General features: G+C 35.5%; 2 protein-coding genes across 5 annotated transcripts; one reads left to right on the top strand and one right to left on the bottom strand.

Moving 5' to 3' along the window:
* Positions 1 to 464: 464 nt before the first annotated feature.
* baiap2l1a (BAR/IMD domain containing adaptor protein 2 like 1a) lies at positions 465 to 17,444 on the bottom strand. 4 transcript variants are annotated; one of them, XM_043254381.1, is made up of 14 exons: positions 17,196 to 17,444; positions 16,256 to 16,331; positions 15,974 to 16,060; positions 12,265 to 12,326; positions 10,600 to 10,671; positions 10,356 to 10,490; positions 7,573 to 7,725; positions 6,834 to 6,989; positions 6,189 to 6,309; positions 5,794 to 6,007; positions 4,264 to 4,323; positions 3,987 to 4,143; positions 1,851 to 1,891; positions 465 to 1,429 (listed from the first exon to the last, which is right to left on the bottom strand). In XM_043254381.1, the coding sequence occupies exons 1-14, from the start codon at positions 17,244 to 17,246 to the stop codon at positions 1,357 to 1,359; spliced, it is 1,458 nt and encodes a 485-aa protein (XP_043110316.1). In that variant the 5' UTR covers positions 17,247 to 17,444; the 3' UTR covers positions 465 to 1,356. The 4 variants fall into 4 exon arrangements, with proteins under 4 accessions (XP_043110316.1, XP_043110315.1, XP_043110314.1 ...); XM_043254380.1 differs by having other exon boundaries at positions 1,851 to 1,894; positions 17,196 to 17,443; XM_043254379.1 differs by having other exon boundaries at positions 3,987 to 4,146; positions 17,196 to 17,443.
* A 713-nt stretch (positions 17,445 to 18,157) lies between these two features.
* Positions 18,158 to 21,958, top strand: tmem130 (transmembrane protein 130). Its single transcript, XM_043254169.1, has 8 exons — positions 18,158 to 18,406; positions 18,541 to 18,629; positions 18,706 to 18,877; positions 19,018 to 19,160; positions 19,242 to 19,326; positions 19,435 to 19,637; positions 20,591 to 20,703; positions 21,770 to 21,958. The coding sequence occupies exons 1-8, from the start codon at positions 18,399 to 18,401 to the stop codon at positions 21,893 to 21,895; spliced, it is 939 nt and encodes a 312-aa protein (XP_043110104.1). The 5' UTR covers positions 18,158 to 18,398; the 3' UTR covers positions 21,896 to 21,958.
* Positions 21,959 to 22,325: the final 367 nt, after the last annotated feature.

Raw genomic sequence — 22,325 nt, forward strand, 5'->3', positions numbered from 1 at the left:
TTTCTATGCATCCTCAAACAATACAAAATTGCAAACATTTATTAAAAAGAGGGAGCATAAACATTTTAAAAGGCCTTTGGCAACATTCCTGTTTTTTTTATTCCAGGTCTTTATAAAACAGATAGTTCCAGTGGCTTCTGATTTGTAAGTTCATCTTGTTATAAAATTCAAATACTAACAGATGATGGAAACTTATTTGCACAGAGCACAACCCATAGAATTACTTTGTTGCCTAGCACCATTCTGTTATATGGTGTGCCATATCTTCAAATGGAAGCCTATAGATTTGCTGAAAAAAAAAAAAAAAAAAACTACATTTAAAAAAATCTATCAGCTTATTGTAGAATGAGTATAGAGTAATATTAATCTTTATCATGTCAGAAACAGGACAACTATTACTAAGAATAGCATTTTTTTAAGAGAATATTCAATAGAACAGTGGTAAAATAATAATAACTAACACATTTTGAATAGACATATCTTTATTTCGGAGTAATGTGCTATGACAAAAAAAAAAAAAAATGGGGCAATGAATCAATATCACAACAAAAAAAGAAAAAGGTTTGAAAGAAAAGGCTGTATCCCCTACATGATAACATGTTTGCAAAGGCATAACATGTACACAAATTTACAAGACTTTATTTTAAAAAATAATCGGTATATATTTACTTAGGACCCAAGGATGTCTCTTTCATAGTGAAAAATGCTCACGATTTTGTCACCACACATTGCACTCATTTTTAACATGAGGAATAAACAATTCAACTAAGTGTCTTTACATTGTCCTCTTTTAAATGTGCAAAAGGTGTGAAGGATAAGGAACACATAAGCATTTTAAAACAACAAAACCATGATATTTCATAACAAAACAGGCTAAAATTAATCCATAACAACCGAAACACTATGGCAACTGGCAAACCTCACACTACTTCACTGGATTTTGAAATGAAATATGAGCTGGTTATGCGATGTGTTTCTAATTAGGGGCTGCAATACACCAACCTTAAAATATACAGTATCGGCTTACCTTAACAAGGCCCCAGACATAGAGGACCAATATGGTCAGAAAATAGCTATTCAAGAGCGTTTTTGGTGCTGTGCATTCTCTTGGAAACTCAAGTGTATGAATTCAGTTACAATTTAAAATAATTTAATCAAAGTCTAAAATTCTTATAAATAATGCCTCTTGGAAATTATAATCTGCTGGTTTGCATTTTTAGAAACTTTAAGGATTAAAAATGATGTTGTAACAGAACCCTTTCATTTGGTTCCACTGCCCTATCTGCAATGCTTCAATATAAGCAAAACCTCGAAGACACAACTTCACATCAGGGCGGGGGGCCGCGTACAGTCTCATCATATGATTGGTGCCGATCTGTCATTTGTGACGGTGGGTCGTAGTTTGACCGTGGCAAATGGATTCCCGCCCCTGATAAGGAAAACAGACATTGCATTAGAATTTAACCCATTCTCTGCTATCACACTGTAGTAGTTCACAAAAGCTGATTTTGCTGAGTTTTTTGTGTTCCTGGATCAACATCTTTGTTGGTCCTGGAACACTGTGAATAACTGAATAACGAATAAGATTTGAAGAACCAGTTTATAGATTTTGTGAAGTTTAGGCAATCAGTGTTTGCCGCTTGTACAGCAGTGTCATGCATCTATCATTTTCTCAGATTTTCGGCATTGTTCGTGGGTAAGGTTAGGTTTATGGGTAGAGATTTGGTTAAGATTACATTTTTGGATTAAAATGTTGTTCTAGGGTTAACAAAATACGTCAACCTAGGAACACATAGAACTCAAGACGCAAGTAGTAGTTCTGATCATTAACTCTGTTAAAAGATACTCACCCAAGGAAAGGCGGCGCTGAGTGACCATTTGGCAAAGATGCCTGCTGCAAACACAAAAATAAGAATAAAAAGTCATCATAAACCGTGCTTTTTAGAACATAAAGCAGAGAGTGGATTTTCCCTGTCAGACTGGTTTGATTAGGATGTCAACACATAATTCTGTCGCTTCACCAGCCGACTAAGTACCTGGAACAATCGCAGTGTCCTATGATCTCATCATATGCGTCAAGAATCTCGACAATCTTGAAGCGCTTGCTTTCGCCGTCTGAGCGTTGAAAATCTAATCATAACCACTTTAAGTTACTAAGCAGTATGAACAGTCAGGGCTCATGCATGTCTCTTTATTAATAAGAGGAGGGTGTACTGGGATGTATACTAGAGGTACAATCTGTCCAAGGCAGGCCTCATTTCATTGTAAAGGAGTAGTTCTCTCAAACTAACACATTATACTACAGTTAATATTGACCACAGGCTATAAAACAAAGCAAAACCAACAATCAAACAAAACAAAGCAAAAAAAAAAAAAAAAAAGTACCACAAGATTTTTTTTCTGACAAATGAATCAACAACCCCAGGCTCTCAAGCTCAAAAAAACAAAAAAATATCCAAAACAAAATGATGCATAAACCTTTCTCTCTCCTTCTGCCTCTCTCCCATTTCCCCTCCTGTCATCACTCTACAGTTTTATCAAAATAAAGGCAACTGCAAAAATAACGTTCAAACAAAACAAGCCATGAAAGCTCCAGAAAGTACTTCACATGACTCATTTTGTTTGGTTTAAGAAAAGGAATAGTAGATAATTAACCAAGATTTTTGTGTTCCACTGAAAAAAATACAGCCATGAAGGATTGGAATGGCATGACATTAATGACTAAATTCCTATTTTTGTGTGAACTATACAGTAAAATGCTCATCAAAGGACAGATTGTGGTCATCAGACTTTCCACAATAGTCCAGACGCTTTTACAAGGGCCACCAGCCCGTTATCACATGATCACATTCACGGCAAATTAGTTGTGATCAAACACTTTCAATCTGATCTTAGTGCCTTGAGGCAGTGCACGTGACATGGGGTCAATCAGAAGAGGGAGCCAGATATCGCATTCAAACATTAGCTGATATAAGTACAGCTCTAAATATCTCCACTCTCCCCCTTACAATGAGAAAACCAGGTAGGCAGCATTTTTCAGATGTCTTTTTATTTTTCACAATGATAGTAATGCAGAGCATTCATCTACCCCTCCCTAGGCCCCCTGGCAAAGAACAAAGGTTACATTATTGCAGGTCTTAGAACGTATCCTTCTTATGCCACTTTTATGGACCTAACTTGTAAAATTCAAGGTCTAATGTATAGCTGAATAAAAAAAAAAAAGAAAAAAGAGATGCAGTTTTATATTACATAACACATATTTGCATTATTTTCTAAACGAATGAAATTGGATATAAACTATATTAGAAGCATTAATTTGAGATGGTATTTGAAATTTAACAAGAATTTCTGAATGTCTTAGCATTTGTTTGAAGTACTTTTGCTTTAATGACAGCAACTCTCAAGCTGCATAAAGTTTGTGCAAAACCTGATGATCATCTGAGATCATCTAAAAAAATCTTAAGCTTCAATGGAAAAACATCTACACCGTCTATACAAATAGTTTTTTATTAGTTACTTAAAATAATTCAGTCATATGCATTTATTTTTAATTTTACAAATCTGGAATGTACATATTTTTTGAAAGTCTCCGAAGCTCAAAAAAGCTGCATTTATTTGTCTTTTGTAATATGCCATGCTGAAGAAACATTTATTTTGATCTTTTGTAATGTCTTTTTTTTTTTTTGTTCCCAGCCAAGTTAAATATTTCATAAAGAAACAGTGTTGTATGCATCTTCGAACTGCACTGTATGCATTTCTACATCTACCCTCTGTGCATTCACAGAGGTTTCGTGTTCCCCCTAGAAGGAAACCCGATCCGATCAGGGGACTCCCTCTCAGAATACACTAATGACTTTCCTACTTTATGTCAAACACAAAAGGATAGGAGGCCCGGATACTTCCCTCCGTCTCTCTTTACAGAAATCATCTGCTTTTCTAACTAACTTTGCACTTAGCTTTCCTATTCGCCAGCACAATGTGTTTACCATATTCTGTGGAGAGGGGGTGGAGGGCTTGATGGGTCTGTCCCTTGATGAGTCACTGTAGTCAGGCGGGGGCAGCAACATGGGTTCCTCCACCTCCTCGTCTTCCTCCGGCTGCTCTGGATCAGTCACACTCTGGCTATGCAATGGGCTCTCAAAGCTTCTGAACAAAATACATAAATCGACGTCTTACCGTTTTGTTAATGTATACGTAAATAAGGTTAGTTCCAGCTCAAGATCACATGGTTTTCAGTTAAATTCAAAGGAAAAGCATTCTCACCTATTCGCAATCACTGGCTCATTGTAAGCCCGACAATAAGATGAGGGAAACCAGCCCCGTCTGCGAAACAAAAAAATATCCATAATCCATATCTAACAGAAATAGATACGGGCTCAATTTCCATATGTATTAAGGCTTTTTGATTTCGAGTACTGTATTACTAATCAAAAACCACTGTATTGGCGCAAATGTAAAGTGAAACGGCTTGTACCACGAAGAGTACATTTGGATTTGGTTGCTTAGGAACTGTCACACCGCCAGCTGCGCATAACTTTGAACTGAGCCTTCAAGAATGCGTCAGTGCATTAAGACATTTTCACTTCTGAAAATAGTGGTGACAGCATAATGGGTAGTGAGGGAAAATCTGTGGACCTTGGACCTCTGTAACGGCAGAGCTGCTCATTAAAATATGCAAAACAAACAAGTAAAGGACCACACAAAGCACAGCCGCTGATGCCTCCACAGCAGAAGGATCACTTGACCTCTCGTTTGTATGTTGCTATGGATGACTGATTAAACTACAAAGAACAGATGCACCTGTTAACTTTAAAATATTGTATTTAGTGTCAGCAAAAGTAATTGCAAAAATTGTCATTTGCTAAAAAGAACAACAATCTGACAGTTTAATTGAATCTAAGCAAATCGACTGAAATTTTACAGCAACGACGAACAGGCTAACATAGATTTAGTTGCACATAAATTACATTATTATTATTAATATTGCTACGTGCATCTGAACCATTTTTTGCTGTATCTGTGAATTTGAAGATAAAGTGGAGCTGCACTGTTCAAGTGTTGGTTGTTAAAAGTCTGTGTGATATTTCACTCATTTTGACTAAATATCGTTATCTATTTTTTCTGTGGATGAATTTAAACCAATTATTTATTGAACTAAATAGCATCAATTTTGATTTCACACATAACTGAAAAACTATTAAATGCAAGAACAAAATTCAATTCATAAGAAGTTTCATGCTAATGAACCGTGGTCTGAGGTGTAGCCATGTCTGAGTTCTGTGTCTAAATGAAGGCAACAGTGTCGTTTCATGCAAAGTACAATAAACTTAGGCCCTTGAAAACGCTTACGGCAGCAGCGAGTTTTGTTTCCTCTCATTGACGTACACAAGCACATCTAACATGTCTGACATGTCGAACATGTCTCACCAAATTCTGCAAATTAGCAGCGTAAGTCTAATGAACAGAAACATGTAACCAGTCTTTCCAGCTTAGGAAAGCCAATGTTGCTAACATTCAAGTCAAAGGGCAGCATGGACAAAGATAATGTATGACTGAAAAATTGCAACGTCCCTCAAACTCTTCCAACTTTGTAAAATGTACTTTTTTTCTGCAGAAAACAAAAATTTTGAAGAAGGTTTCCACTGTTTTGTCCATATTTTTTATGCTCCGCAGAAGAAAGCAAGTCATACAGGTTTGGAACGTCATAAGAGTAAGTAATACAGCAATAACTTTTTGAGCAAACTATCTCTTGAAGAAAAAGACGCAAGCAGTCCTATATAATGGTTCACTTACTGTCCAGTATGTTCTAGCTCTCCATATAGCCATCCATCTCTCTCCTCTTGAATAAGCAGTGTAATGATGTCTCCATCATCAAAGCTCAGCAGGGTCTCGTTATTCCCTGCTGTGTGGGGGAAGATAGTTTGCACCCTGGTCTTCTTCGCCATATCCATACCGCTAGACACAGACTCCGACCTAGACAAGCCGTTTCCGTCTAGGCTGTCTTGATCTGTAGAAGTGCAGTTCATGTGACATTAACGAAAGATATTTCATGGCAGTAATCAGCTAGATTAGTAATCACAGCGACGTTTCAAGGAAAGCCTCATCAACACAAAAACTATCACGCTTGATTGTTGAGAAGAAGAAATGAAAGTCTGATTAGATCAAAGTGTAAGCAGTCGTCAGCTTGCCTGAGTAGAGCTCAGATGAGATGGGGCTTTTAGGAACATCCTGGGAGAACATGCTGGCCAGTGGGCTTGTGTGGGCTTTGAGTAATGGGGCTGGCGGTGGAACAATTGAACCTGAATTGGACTGAGGAGGAAAAAAAATTTGCCCATGCAGAGATCAGTTTGTGTTCTATTTAACGCTGTAATGCACTACACAACATGAATAGAGACAAACTAAAACTGGGCATCATACACTACACGACCGAGAATCATATACTACCAGACTTTATTTTCTGATCGCAACAAACTTAGGCAGAAACTTGCGCCTTGTTGCTAGGAGACGCATGACAAATGAAAACAAATATGTTCTAAAATCAGCTGAAAATATCAAACATGTTTGATATCCTCTGACTGGATAGCATCAAAGTCTGAAGCAAAAAAAAGTCAGTCTGTAACTATCATACACTACCCAATTTTCTGTAATTTAATCTGCAGACTGGCTCTGACTTTCCTCAACTAGCATCAACTTGTTCATATTGTAAAATCATGGCAAAAAACACAGTGTATTTCAGGCTTTACATGAATTTTTGCGGCTCTTATATAAAAAAAGTAGCATTTACACATACTCATATTTTAATGGTGGTACATTCTCTTCTGTGTGAGACTAACCCTGTCACTACGCTCCAATGTAGGCGAGGATTCTGGTATAACTGACATTGGAGTCCGCAGACCCTCGATCATGGATACCACCGTGTCGGGCACCCTGGTGGCATCGGTGCACTTATCTTGCCAGCTGGGCAGTGTGACGGTCAGCATCTCCTTTGCCTGTGGGGGAAGTGCAAAAACTGTTTTGCAAGTTTTTGCAAGACAAGGTACAGTACTATCCAAAAGATCAGTATTATTTTATTGGAAATAAATTACTTTTATTTAGTAAGGATGTATTAAATTCATCAAAAGTTACAGTAAAAGTAACGTTACCAACGATTTCTATTTCAAATATTTTTGTATGTTCTCTAATATGTTCTTTTGAACTTCCTATACTTCCTACACGATTATGACAAAAATCATAATTGTCGATTATCTCCTTGAGATGGCTGCTGAGAATGCATTATGTTTTACACTTTAAAAAATTAAATATGTTAAAATTGTAAAACGCTGTAAATCCTATGCATTTAAAATTTTTAAATCATACATTTAAATTAGTAAATGTTATACATTAAAACAGTTTAATTGTAAAAATTCAACTTCACAGTATTAGAATTCTTACTGATCAAATAAATACAGCAATAATGAGCATAAGAGACTTCTTCCAATACAATTTAAATATCTTATCAAATATTGTACCATTACTTCTAATACGTCTAACAACATTAACTGTAAGACCAGTGAGTTTAATATTTATTATTACCTTGTCGTGGAAGGCTGTTAGCTGATAGGTGAAAGCACAGTGTTTGTCCACTAGGAAGCAGAACCTTCTTTTCTCTTCCAGCAGAGCTTCCTTACATCCTTCTGCAATAAACCTCTGCATGTCTGTCTGCCGTGATGAGATGGTCTCTACACACTAAAGATGACAATGATCATAAGATAAGGCATCGCATTATACTCTCAAAGTATTCAGTTAGAAAGACACATCATTGAATTCATGCTTAAAATAAACAGTTTTTGGGAAATTGAGACACAAACAAAACATCACATTCAACAAAATGAGACATCAATCATATCATTACGAAGTCCATACAGTCAACACCTCATCTTAATGCAGTCATTTTCTTTCCAGACTGAGGATTTATTACTTTAATAGAACAAAGCTGCTACCCAGCAGACTTGTGAAAATGACACCAGAAACAGAGCTCTGTTCTTCTTCCCAGGATTCCCCTCGCTATTACAGTTCTGTGTAAGTTGTCATAGTGACCATGAACGTTGCTTGTTTCCTTGGAGTTGTTTTCAGAATATTTTTTTTACTTTGCAGATCATGTCTGGACAAGAAAGACCTACACGAGTATTGTCTCTCAGTGGCTTTAACAACAGCAGCTCATTACGAATATGAATAATACGACTTTATGGCTATATGACATTATTATTTGGTGGATTTTGTCAGGGACACAACCTGGCATGTTTTTAGATGAGATTTCTAACTCAGCTAAGATGAGCCAAGATCTCATCAACTCAAAAAATAGATATTTATAAGAGGGAAAACATGTTTTCATATGTCTACTTCATTTGCCCTCATTTGGCTTGAGGGCAAAAACATTTTGGGCAATTTGACCAGAAAAGCACCTCAAGCCAGGTCTTAAACTGTTGTTGCTCAAAAAAAAGCAACCTCACCATATGTCAGAGCACTGGTCCACAAAATTTATTTAGTGAAAATGTAACATCTTTATGTAAATATGATTATATTTTGTAATTGTCATTTAAATAAAAAAAAAATCTAATTGTTTGTCATAAAGCAACATCTCAGGAAAATGTTAAAGGTATTTCAATCCAAATATTACTTTTTATGGAAATTTGGCCAATTGTTAGCCCCGTTATGACATTTGTTTCTTCAAAATGTTGTCCTAACAGTTCATTATGTAATTCAAATACAGTGTATACATACAATTGTGTTTAATGGGAAAATAATTTTTACATAATAAACAAACCAGTTTATCAAAAAAAAAAACTAAATGTTTAAATATTTTATAACATAGTTCAGAATCAGCCTTAAAAGTTTGGCATCATGAAACCTAAAAAAAAATTAATGGTCATTTAAAATAAAAACATATTGTTTTTGATTGTTTTTGAGCCATTTTAACTTAAATTAGAAAAAAAAATTGTGATAGTGTCCTTTACAGAGGACATAAAATAAAAATAAATAATAATAATAAAAAAAAAAAGTTAATTTATTTATTTTTTCTTATGCTCTAAACAATGTAATAACATAAAAAATCCTTAACTGAAAAAACAACAACCTTTTTTTCTGATTCTCAGGAGAATATGGCTTCAGTATGAAATTAATCTTTTAAATTTGGCACTGTGTTTACAATGACAATTTGAAAGTAATTTCAGGCTCATTGTGATTTGCAAAGCAAACACAAATCACACAATGACTGAAAAGCACTTTATTCTGAATGTTTTCCTCAGTGAAAACAATTTACATGATTGTGAATGATGCTTTGTTAAACTAAGCAGCAACTCAGCAGACAGCTGTCTCAAAACAAGAGCGAAAAAAAAAAAACTAACTCTGAAACAAACACATTACATAAAAAGGTTTCCATTGCTAACTATTCAAAGAAACAATGTGCCTTTAAAGAGAGGAACACAATGGTGACTGTTGAGCCATTAAAACTGACTATTAAAATCAACTGCAACAGATTCGGCGCAAGTCTCAAATCATATTTCTGATATTGAGCCAGAAAATTAATTGAATAGAGCTGTTCCCATTTGTTATGTAGAGCCAATCTTTTGTGATGGCTTTCCTTGAGAACTTTTTATATGCTTTCAGGAAAGCAGGTTTGGAATTACAGGTAATATAATGTCTGTCACAAATATTACTTGAAAAATTTCCACCTTATGCCCAACAAAAATAAACTGCAGACTGTCAAACCTCAAACATGAATGTTGAAGTCACTGTTGTTATTTTTTTTTTTTTTTAAACGTTGCCATATAAAGGACTTTAATGGATTACTCATCAAGCATGTAACCACGTCTTTGTGGTTGTTGCGTTCTTCATTTTTCCATTTTTTTTTCACCCTCTCTCATGAATAAATCTCATGGTTTATCTCATCTCTGTTCATTGAAAGACTTCTCTCTGGTGATTCATCCACCTTCTGTTTAAGTACAACACCAACATCTCAAAATCCAATTGATAATCAATGCATATAACCAAATCCCTGCCTATCTATATTTTTGATTATCAGATACAAAATGTGAAAGAAAAGATCTGTAACTATGTCTACGTTTCTTTTGACATCAAGCATCTTGTTAGCAACAAAATTCATGACTGAGTTTTTATTGAGGTATCAGGCGGCAATAATCAAAACCCAGCAAAAATTACAGAAGGAAAAAATGGCTCAAATGTTCTGTTACTTGCTAAATTTTCTTCCAAGATGTAGGGCTACAAACTGAACAGCTCTGTTATGCAGTCAATTTATTGATCAGACAAAAGACTAGCAGACAGACAGATTTCATAACGAAAAAAACAAGAAAGCTCACCTCATTTTCTTTGATCTCATACTTAGACGAATGCTTTCCTTGACTTTTTCTGCGCAGTTTCTTCAGGTCGGCCTGGGATTTGTCTAAAAAGTCTTGCTTCAATTTGTGTTCTGACTGGTATCTTTTGAACGTGGCCTAGAAGGATTGTAATAGCACAACGTTCATAATATGTCCCCCTGCTTGCACAGGTGAGAGGATGAGAAATGTGGCTTGGGTGACGAAGAAAAAGACTTGCAATACTTACATTCATGTACTTGATATCCATATCTGTTTTCCTTTCCAGTTCATTGATGAGCTCTCTGTGAAACCTCTTGAACTGTAACAACAAGGTTAACGGAGATAAATCGCTACAGAGAGATAACAATCAATAACAGTGAAATTGCATTTTAATTCCACAACGATGATAAAATTCTGTAGAGAAGTCAAACAAAAGGGTTATCTTATCAGCTTAGGTAGCTAAATATTCATAACAGTGTAAGTCTGAATACCTAAGATCATCTGATTTAAAAAATGGTTTGGGAGGAAGAAATGCTCTGAAACTCTAGAGAGCAGAGGGTCAGTATACCTCGAATAAGTTCAGCATAAAGGCAAAATTTTATTGTACAATTTATAATGTCAATGTTTAAGTTTCAGTTTCAAGATCAAGCAACTACAAAAAAGTAAAAAAAAAACATTTTTTTCTTAGTAGTTTTTTCTTTAGTTCTGTTCATAGGTTTGAATATTCCTTGAAGATGTTTATTTCATAAAAGTTGCATTTTTATATTTTTGTACTAATGACACTACTTTACAAAATTTATACACTACCTACTGAGTTGAGTCAGTCATTTTTTATTATGTTTTTGAAAATATTCTCTTCTTTTTTCAAATCAGAAATACAATAAAAATAGCAATTTTGTGAAGTGCATATTTATTCTATTTAAAATAACAGTTTTCCATTTTCAAGTGGTCATGAACTGAATTCATATTTTCCTTTTTTTGTGTAAGGTTAATGTTTTTTTTATTTTGAGGTTAAATGTACTATGAAAACATCCTGTACTTTTCAGAACCCAAAACTTCCTCATTGGTCAAAAAACAGCTTTTACTGAAACCAATGTGCCAAAATTATTTTTTTTTCAGATTTGGTCTCAGTATGCTGTGACAAAAGCTCAACCCTACAGCATCAGATCAATGCCTACTTTTACATTACTGAAAAGTGGCTATTTATTACAATTCACAAGCCATAATCAACACTTTTCACTATAAGTTAATCTCAGTATTTATAATTGTCAAAACATAGTAAACATTTTTAAAAGTTCCAAATTAGTTATTTTATATGCAAAGATGTTACCCACTTATAGCAGTGGGAGTTTACATAATTAAATTGAATTCTCCTTAAAGACTTTATTTTTAAATTGAGCTTCAAGATGGACAAAATGTATTTCCAAATTACTATTCTAAATTAGTAGAGTTTCTTTCTAAATAACAACAGTTAATGTAAAATCAAAACATTTATTATTATCATCATCAATGTTGGAAGACACCACATTTATTTAAAACATATTTATACATCTTTACAGTAACTTTTAACCAATTTATTGCATCCATTGATAAAAACATTAATTTCTTAAAAAACTAAAATCATACTGACCTCAACATATCATTAATAAGAATAATAATAACAATAGTTCTGAATTTAAAGAAATTATCCTAAATTAAAATGTATAATTGAAAAAAAAAAAAAAAAATTACATCACAAAATGCTCCAAGATGATACTCGAGAAGATAATGAATTATATGAAGAACCAAGGCTAGTGAAACTACATAGGATTACCCAAAATTACTGAATACCTATTAATATCTACAGCTTCTTCTGGAACTAGAAAGGAATATGAGGGGAAAAAAAAGATCTTAAACCATAATGACTACTTACAGTCTCCTCTAGCTCCAGCTGGACCTTCTTATGAACTTCTGAAATCTCCATTAACACCACTCCTGAGAAGAAAAATGAAACCTTATTGCTACATTACTTATGTTTATACATTTTTTCTAGTTCATCTCGACTGGAAAAACTGTTTAAAGTTGCCTTTGGAGAGGCATGGAGTTGAACTACTTTATACACGACTCCCCTATGACGGTTTTTCATGCGTTTCTCCTACTCTTTTATGATCCGTGTCATTTTATCTAGTTGGGGCTCCATTAGTTCCGCTCATGAAAACAAACAAGCAGAGGTGAGTCGTAGCATTATCACTCATCCAGCAGTTATAATAGCATCATTAGCATGCCAAGATCAGCAGAGTGGGTCAGTAAATGCCATCTTTGTACTTAGAGTGTCAGCACCTGCTCTGTGTTTTCACAACCCCTAAAGATGTTACATAAAAGTACATAACCTTACAAAGGTTACAGGGCATCCCTACCAATGAATTATGGAAAGGCTAAATGGATTATCGTTAGTGTCTACAATCGGTATTAGTAAAAATCACATTCTGAATGAAAAAACAAATGCAAATTAAATTGAACATAATGCACATTCATGTTTAAGCTTGCACAAAATTCATCAGTGCGCATTATTCCTTTTTACTCTGCATAATAAATCTCTTTGATTGAATCAGGAAAAAAACCCATGGTGGCGGTTTCCATCCTACAATATTCTACCTTGAATATCCCATTTCACAAATGTGTCAGATTACAGAACAAATGGGATGTTAATGATGTTTAATGTTTATTTTAAAATGATGATTTACAGTAGTCATTTGTTTACAATTGATCATTTAAAAATCAAAGAGTAGCTGCAAAGTCATAGTTTTGCTGCACGCGTTTTGTCCTTTATCATTACGCGTATGTCAGTTTGAAATACATTTAGTTTTTGAAAACAGCATTTAATGAAGGAATGTCAATGTTCAAAAATACCTTCCAGAATTAATAATTATGTTTTTATGTTCTGTTTATATTATCTTTAACATAAAATATGAGAGAGTGACATTAGAGATACTTTGGTAATACCATCAACAGCTGAGATTTCTGGAACATAAAACAGCACGCCAAAACACAAGCGTATCAGATTAATAATATTGATTAGGTTTAAGAATTGATACATTCGTAACACAAAGTGTTCACGATTCTTTTTAGTGTAAACATCGCATTTAAGTAGTTTGATGCCATGAATTCAATGACAAGGAAGAGGGTTTCCAGGACATGACAGGCGATGCTTTCACTGACAACATAATATTACTCAAGAGACCCAAGACCTGATTTCTCACAATAAAGCCATGCTACAACAACAATAACTAAAATTGCTGTGTGAATCACACTATTCAGATGACATGTCATTCAAGTACACCTACATTTATTTGGATAATATAAAAAAAATACAGTGCTCAGTGAAATGTGCTTTTTTTTCTAAAAGTAAAATTAGAACGCCTCAGGTACGAAAGAATAGGCTTGGGGATTTGCATGTCACTGTGATCTGTGAACGCCACATGCATGAAAAATCTTCTGTCTTAAAGACACCTCCAAGGGGAAAAAAAATGTCAAGGAAAATTTGCAGACTTAAAACATTTATAAAATATGTACAACCTCAAATTGAAGAAAAGCTTGCTAGTGTCAATCCATTTTGCCAATCTGTTGCTTCTCTAAGTAAAACAGATAATTAAAATAAAAATACTGTAACATAAGAATGGAAAGAATACAAATCTTCTAAAACACTGTCCATATGGCTAATTTGTAATTAGTTAACACCGCCCAAAAAAGTAATATTTGGGTCTTGTGCTTTTAAAACGAGATGGAAACTTATCTAATTGCGAATGATTCGTCCATGCTTACGTTTCTTTTTTTTAACTTCTAACAACTGGTCAACCAAGACCAATAGTATGAAAGAAAATATTTATCGTGAAATATCTATAACTTTAATTAGCATCTACTTTACAGGTACCTAGTTTTGTTTAGTGTTTGTTGTCTTCTAATGTTTTCCTAGGGTTTAGATGGAAACTACTTAAGAATCATTGAGTAAAAAATTATATTAATTTAAAACTATGAATTACAAGGACAGTAAAACAATTCTTTGAGAGAAAAACAATCTAGACATTGATTTATTGCCTAAATGCTTGTTGAGAAGGCTGAAGGACTTTAAAAGCGTTAATGTGTGACAGCGGCGTTCTACTGCCAACCACAGTAAACAATTTACCTGTAAAATGCTCTAAGGGGTCGATAAACGGCCACATTTCCATTTTTCGCTTCACATCATCAAGCACCTAAACCGAACAGTGTCTACGAAGTTCACCATGTTCCTGCTAACCACACACTGGTTGCCGTTTGTGCTGCAAGATATGTCTGTCACAAACGATTCCACCATAAGATGTCAAACACCTTCACATTAAGGAACTTGTTTCGTTAAAATAACAAAAGTACACATACATGTGAATGTTCGTGGTCTTCATTTTAGAAGAGCGTGTCAGGAAAAAGGGCGGTGACTAAACTGAGCACTTCTCACATTCCAGTCATACATCTCCGATTGAATGATCAAAGTCCCTAGAGAAATCAATTTAAAAACTAATGGTAATTCATTATGTAGTATCACTTGATGAGACATTTGGCCCAGACATGCAATATGCAATTCATATTAATAACTACCAAGTTCAAACTGTGTTTGCAACTACTCCAGATATTTTTTTTCAGGCACGTTAATTTGACACAATGCTCACTTAATCACGACCTTGTGTCAATCAAGTGTCACGAGCAATCATTTAAGCTATACATTCTTTATATACGGAACACACGCTGCCATAGTACTCTTAGAGGTAAATAAGAAAGTTGCAGATAAGGTTTTCACCAGTAATCACAACAGCATTAGAAAGGCACAGCATAAGATGGTGATATGTTGCATGGTCCTGTGACTAAACTAAATGTGAATATCGATGGCAAGCACTTTGAATTTGCTGAAGCTGTGATGCCTTTCTCAATGGGACCAGAGGTGGAAAGATTTGCAGATTCTCACAGAGTCGCTGTTTACTTAGTGTGTTTGCTGGCGGCGTGTGCAAAACATGTGAGAGAATCCACACTGTCTGGTGGTCATTTGAGCTGTCTGAAAGGAATTCCAGGAAAAACTAGGAAGTGAAGCTCAGTAAATCACAGAAGAACACTTCACTGGAAACTGAAAAGCTCAATTACGGTACCTAAAAATGATTTGCATTAAAAACGGTGTGTTCCATTTTCTTTGCAAATCAACAAATTAATGTAAAGACGAAGTCACACATTTTGCCATTTTTCACAAAAAAAATAAAAATAGTATAATATATATTTTCCTTTACCGGATCTGCGGTGGCGAGTATGAAAAGTTGCCATGAAACAGATGGCAGTTTATAAATCACAGTAAAGCACTGTCATTATTTCCAGACGATATGAATCAAACTGATGCTGAGTCACAAAAAGTCAACAAGAACCAAACCTGTCTGGGGCTTTAAGCAGACACAAATGTACTCTATTTGAGAAAATAAGGAAATAACTGGCACAGCATATTCCAAGACGTGTTGAGTACAGTGAATCATCTGCTAGGAAATGTTAAGCTGCGCTCTGCACAAAGCACATCTATATCAGCAAAGGCCAGATTAGGACCTCTGGGCAACGGTTTAGAGGGTAATACTCACCCAGCTCCCTAGAAACGGGCGATACAGCAGCATTTTCCCCAATCTTTGAGACGGCATCGAAATATACCTTTCCAGCAAAGGTCATTGCTATAAGAGAGTGAATAACTCATATTAATTAACAAGAACTGGCTAGACTGCCTGTATTTCAGATATTTTGAGAGAAATATTCTTTGTTATTTTGTTTGTTTGTCAGTCAGAGTTTTGGGTTTATAGAACTTTTATTGGATAATTTATGCAAACTTGTAGGGTTATGTATATTTATTCTTTTGTAAATGAACCGACCTGTTACTGCTTTCTCGTAGCTCTTCCCCAGGTTAACCAGATTCCGCAGTCCTGGGTTAAACTGTTCCATCACATTCTGGAAGAGCAGGAAACAAAGCTCATAATTCATAGGTGCCGGGAGAGCAGCTTGCTTGCTGCTGAACGAAACTGAAAAAGCTTTAAAATTAATACTCAGATTAATGCACCTACCCCAGGCAAGATATTTTGTATAATGCTTTATATATAATGTTTTTGTCTGTACAAATCAAGTCAGTGATACCCCATGTTGTTTTGGACCCCATCGATTTTTATTATATGGACAACACATAAAACATTCATCAAGGTTTGGACTAAATTATGACATAATTTAAAATTTTGGGTGAACATTTTAAAAGAGTACACATTTCCCCACATAAAATAAATCACATTTTATTGTACAAGCAAACACTTTTACAAAACAGTTTCTAAAAATAGCTCCACAATAGCTAAAAATACCCTTGCTTAATCATTGACTTTTAATTCTAATTATATTGCTTATGAGACCAAAGTCCTGCTTAAGTATAGGGCCCTCTGGGTCTCTATTGAAATGCCCTTCTTTAATGTAATTCTGGGCAGTTCCTCGGCCAATTCCCAAGAACACACCCTTGGCAAAACAATGAACAGTCAGGTATGCAATAACAGAAACAGTTCAGCACAAACTGGTTTCTTAACTCAGCCCAGAAACCCAACTGAAGCACTTTAAAATGCACTCATGCCTCTAGCATGCCTCTATTGCACAACTTACACGCACCTTAATGACAAAACATCAGAGTGCCATAAAATAACAATTGATTATTAAACAAACCAACACAACTTTCAAGAGGCTGCTCGTACTGGGTTTAACAGGTGGTCAATAACAAATCCTATATTTACACAAGCGGTTGATCAATGACCGAATAAACGCAGTTTAAACCTACGTTACCTTGTATGTGCTCTCGGTGAGTTTGTTCACGTCCTCCGGGGTTCGAGACATTTTTGCAGGTATTCTCCAAACGTTCTTGGTAACAACGTGCTTGATTCAACTTTCCCCGTTCAAACCGTAAAGCTGCGTTTTCTTCCCACCTGTTAACGTGTGTGAAGCGGCAGAGAACCGAGCGCCCTAGCGCTCTCGAGAAGAACACGATATCGCACTGATGCACTGAAGGAGGAAACCTTTCCGCGCGACCTCAAGCCACACGTGGAAAGGTGGGATCCGTGACGTCACGGCTTTCTACGGCTAAACACAAATCAAAAAGTCATTTTTCTTTCGAATCCTTTTATGCTCCCCTTGCACTGTTACATATTTCTGGTTCGCTAAATATTATGCCGATAATGAGGATTAATAACAATTTTTTTGTTATATTGTTAAAGATATTTGTCTTGACTTTGATGCATTTTGCACTGTGAATATGTTATGTCCTTACACTATTATTTTATGACAGTAAACAAAACAGTAGTCTTGATTTTTATTTTTATTTTTACATTTTATTAGCTAATTTATTGTCAAAATCCAAAATAGAAATAAAAGGGGAAAAAATTATACACTACAGTAAAGTTGTTTAAAGTACACGCAGACTGTTATCGGCTTGATAAATATTAAAATACTCTAAATTCATTTTTCTAATAGTAATTAAAGATAATTTTGTGCACTTGGACTGAAACTGGTATCCGAGCTAGTTAAGAGTGACGTGTATCGAAAATTGATAGGATATCAAAATCATGAGGTACGAGATTATTCAACTGTTAAACATTTCACGCTTTACATTAGAGCGCCACTCTGCGACCGTTTGTTTTGTTGTTTCTGTAGAGTTATTAAATTCATCCCGTAGCAAAACGTGTGACTAATATGTACATATATAAAAAAGCGGGAATAATATGTGGACTGTTGCGTTCTCTATACCGAAGTCTGCCAAGGAATGAGCCTGTGAATTAGTCACGTTTCTGCATGAATTATGTTTTCTTCGGCCTCACAGCGCACATCATTATTCAGATGAGCGCAAGGATTCAACACGCGGATATGATTTCAAGCCTTTACAAAACAGCGTAAAAGACATAAAGGGCTTGTATAAAGGGCTAGTCTCAGTCGCACTTTCACAAGGCGCAAACTGTCGTCTACGCATTTAGAAATTAATTCTGACTAGTCCATATGTACGGGTATGTAGGCTATGGTTCTAATTAATACAGCCTATAAACATATGTTTTGCTATTACGGCTAATCGTTTAGTCTTCAGTTTTTTTTTATTCGTGTTGAATGTTTATATTTCAAACTGCAAATTGATTTCCATCAGGATCCGGAGTGTTCTGGTTCACACTCTTCTCTCATTGAGTTCCTCTCTTGTTTTTGGGATACCTGGGGAGTTATCCCATCTGCTATCTGGTAAGTTGTCTAGTCCTCTTTTGTGTTTTGCCTCGGTTGGTTACTTGGTGGTTACGTTGTTTCTATTTCACTACAGGAAATGTCAGAGGAAGGATTGTTTTTCGTCAAATGGAATATAATTCGACATACTTGCGGGACAGTGGGAAGCTGGCGTCTTACATACCCACCGTGGTTTCATTCGAGCACTTTGACCTGAGACGTACCCTGCCCTCTGTGACTTTCACATACACGTGGAACCTAGGCAATGGGTGATTATGTGAATAAATACATTAATTTTAATATTTTCATTTGTACGTCGCTTTGGATAAAAGCGTCTGCTAAATGACTAAATGTAAAAAATGTTTATATTTAAAAGATATGTTCTTTACCGTTGATATTTTTATTTTAGGGAAGTGCGTAAAGGCCCAGAGCCTTTTGTGAATTGTCATTACACTTCACCAGGGAACTACACGTTTCAGCTGAGCATCGAAGCCAATACGCCCCAACATTCCAGAATGACTGGGCTGTACTCTGTAGATTTGACTGTGTTAGGTGGGTGTAGAATCATTTTCTATCTGTCTGACTCTTTATGGCACCAGGGTGGCGTTAACATGTCATTCTTTTGTTTTGCAGACGCCATAAAGACCGTTGAATTGAGAGGACCTTTAATTTATAACGTCAACCGGAGCAGCAGTCTGTCCTTTCATGTTGGAGGAAGGTAAATGCATTTCAAGAAAGTAAAAGTCTTTTTATTCTCCAATCATCCTGTAAAAAGTCGTCAGACTTGAATTTGAATTCTTTTTTCTATCGCATGGGATGTGTGTAGTCCACCGGTTTGGCTGTGCTGGAGAGTTTTGTCTGAATGCCACGCATCCAGTCCAACTTCCTGCAATTCATTCAGGCTCTACGGGAACACATTCAATCTGAACTACACCTTCAGATCAGTAGGAATGCACTGCTTATACCTGAGTGTGAGAAACAATATAAGCAACCTCCAGACATCCTACAACATCTATGTGCAGAATAGCTGTAAGTATAATATTTTATCTCAAACAATTTATCTTCCTTCAGTCCACTGGAAGAGTGTTTTCTGCTTTAAGAGGAAATCCTTGTTTAGCTTATAATGTATCATATTCTTTATGTTAAATTGAAACATGTAATGGCACAAAAATCTATTTTAATCATTTCTGATGTGAAACGCGAAATGTGATATTTAGCATAATTTCAAAAGCCTTTACATCCAGTGAAAGTGATAAAAGTGTATGTGGACATACATGTAGTGTTGCATGGAAATATTATCCGTGTAAGTCAACGTTACCATTAAAATCACTGCTTGCGTCAGGATATTGTGCCTTAACACAGAATCAAAAAAGCATTGCTTTTATAGCTTTAGGCTACTGATTGTTCATTCATCATTCATTCAATTCCAACTAGTTCCAGTCATCAAATCTGATTGGTCAAGCAGCATTCCAGAATCGAGGCAGTCCAACAGCATTGGGTCATTTCAGTGTTAGCACTGAGTTTTTCTTTAGTGCCTCTTATGCTGCATTTTTAAGCCAGTAGGTGGCGGCAAGTGACTTAAAAAGTGAGTCTTTCTATCATCATTCAACAGATTTGTTCAAAATAATGAACAAAACAATACCACGGTGCAATACCCTTTAAACTGAGAATACTAAATTACTCCAAAATGTGTTTTGCTGCCATAAAGATTAGCCTACTTTGAATCAAATTAATCTTTTTAACTTAACCCTGTGTCACTTACATAGTGATACATCCATCACCTTGCAAAATTACTTTCAAAAATGAAAAAAAAAGTGTTAAGATGCCCCATAAATGCACAAATGCTCCTGCTTATGTACAGTTAAAGAAATGTCACGTCAAATATTAGGCTTGGTTATGCAGTGCCAGTTGCAATTAATCTTTGTATGCTCATTCTCAGTGTTACGCGTTCACTCTCGCATGTATATGTGCTTTTCTTCTAGCTCTGAGTCTCATCTTCATTTTGCCCTGTGCTGCAATGATAGTTGCTACTCTCATATTCATCTCTGTGTCGGTGTGTCGTCCACGCCAGCAATCCCTCGTGTCTAAGGCTCTGGTGAGTGGTTCAGAAAAGAGAAAGAGAACACACAATGTGAATGCTTTTAAAGAAGTGTAACATACACGTTTGTCCACTAGAGGCTGACACAGACAAGAAAGTAGGCCATTTAACGAAACAACCTTTGTTAGAGGATTATTTTTGTTAAGCAGTATTCTCTCAAATTGTTATTTAAGCAACGAGTCAGCGTTTCTATTTTTCTTTTGTGGTAAAGTTTCTTTACACAGCTTTTTGTTGTGTAACTTTTCTCTTGAAAATAAGGTACGAGTTAAACACTTTATTAGAGGCGATGCAGTTTTGAACCCATTTCTGACGTCTTGTGAATTAAATACACGTTTATAAGAGACGAAGGCACCATTAAGATGCTTTAAATTAAAACCGTAGCCAAAATACGAGTCCATAATCTATAATAATGTTTCCTCTAGTTGAAAACTTGAAATCTCTGTTGTCCTCACGCATCAAAATATTGTAAGTTTTTGGTCTGGTTTTGCTCATAAATAACGCTTGACTTGCAAATATTCAAAATCTCTTCTGATTCAGATATGAGAGAACTTGAGAAAGCAGTATTATAGAGGTAAAATACACATCTCTTGATAGCTTTTTTTTATTAAAAGCACAGCTTTTCACAAGGCATTAAATTATCCGCTCTTTGTATGCTCATTCTAACGGGATCCATTCACTGAAAGGCAGTGACAAATTTTTTTATGGATCTTTTTATGATGAACTCTTTAAACTCATGTACGCTTGTAAATGTCTTGAAGGTGAGCTTCAACATAGTGGCTATGTTTGTGCTACTAGCCGTCGTCCTCCTGGAAAAATCCCAAAAATTATTTTCACGAGAATCATATTTTGCCCTCAATTTATTCACATGCACTAGTTTTCCAATAAAGGTTTATGAAGGAAACGTGAAACGACAGGTCAGCACATCTCTCGTAAAACACGAGTGACAGTTTGAAGAGTAATTTTAAGATTGTCGTATCGGATTATATATAATCTAATAGGAGAGAATATGTATTTAGGTGTCATTTCCAATTATAATAAATGTCCTCTCTTTGTGTGTTTACAGATGGCAGATAAGAATTATATCTCCTTAACAGAAATTGAACTGCCGTACAGAACCTTACAGAATAAAACAAGCGAAGCAAAGCCGCTTCTCGATCAGCCGGAGACTTCTTACAACACCCAAGCCTGATTGCCCAGTCTACATTACTAATTATTCGACAAAATCAATCTTTCATTAAAATAATTTTGTCACGTTGTCTTGCTTATTTACAACTAAAACTAGAAAAAAGGCTCAACACGATACAAGAGCACTGAAAGCTTTTTGCTCATCTGATTCACTCTCGTCTTTCAACACGAATGCACTAATGCTTTCTCTGCTCTTTTTGTTTGGACTTGAGTGGGTTTCAAGGTTTACTTCATGAAGGTTCCATTTGTTAATGCAAACCTCCTTGAGATCCTAATGGATGCTGACACGGGGTGATGAATCTTTAAAAAAAGTATTAAGGTACATGAGGTTAGGGCAATCGCATTCAATTCAACAAGCGTGCCTTGGAACATTGTCGCAATTTTAAACCTGACCCAAAAGTACAAAACGCACCGCTATGCAGAACGATCATATT

This window comes from Puntigrus tetrazona, chromosome 12 (genome assembly GCF_018831695.1).
Source record: "Puntigrus tetrazona isolate hp1 chromosome 12, ASM1883169v1, whole genome shotgun sequence".
NCBI lineage: Eukaryota > Metazoa > Chordata > Actinopteri > Cypriniformes > Cyprinidae > Puntigrus > Puntigrus tetrazona.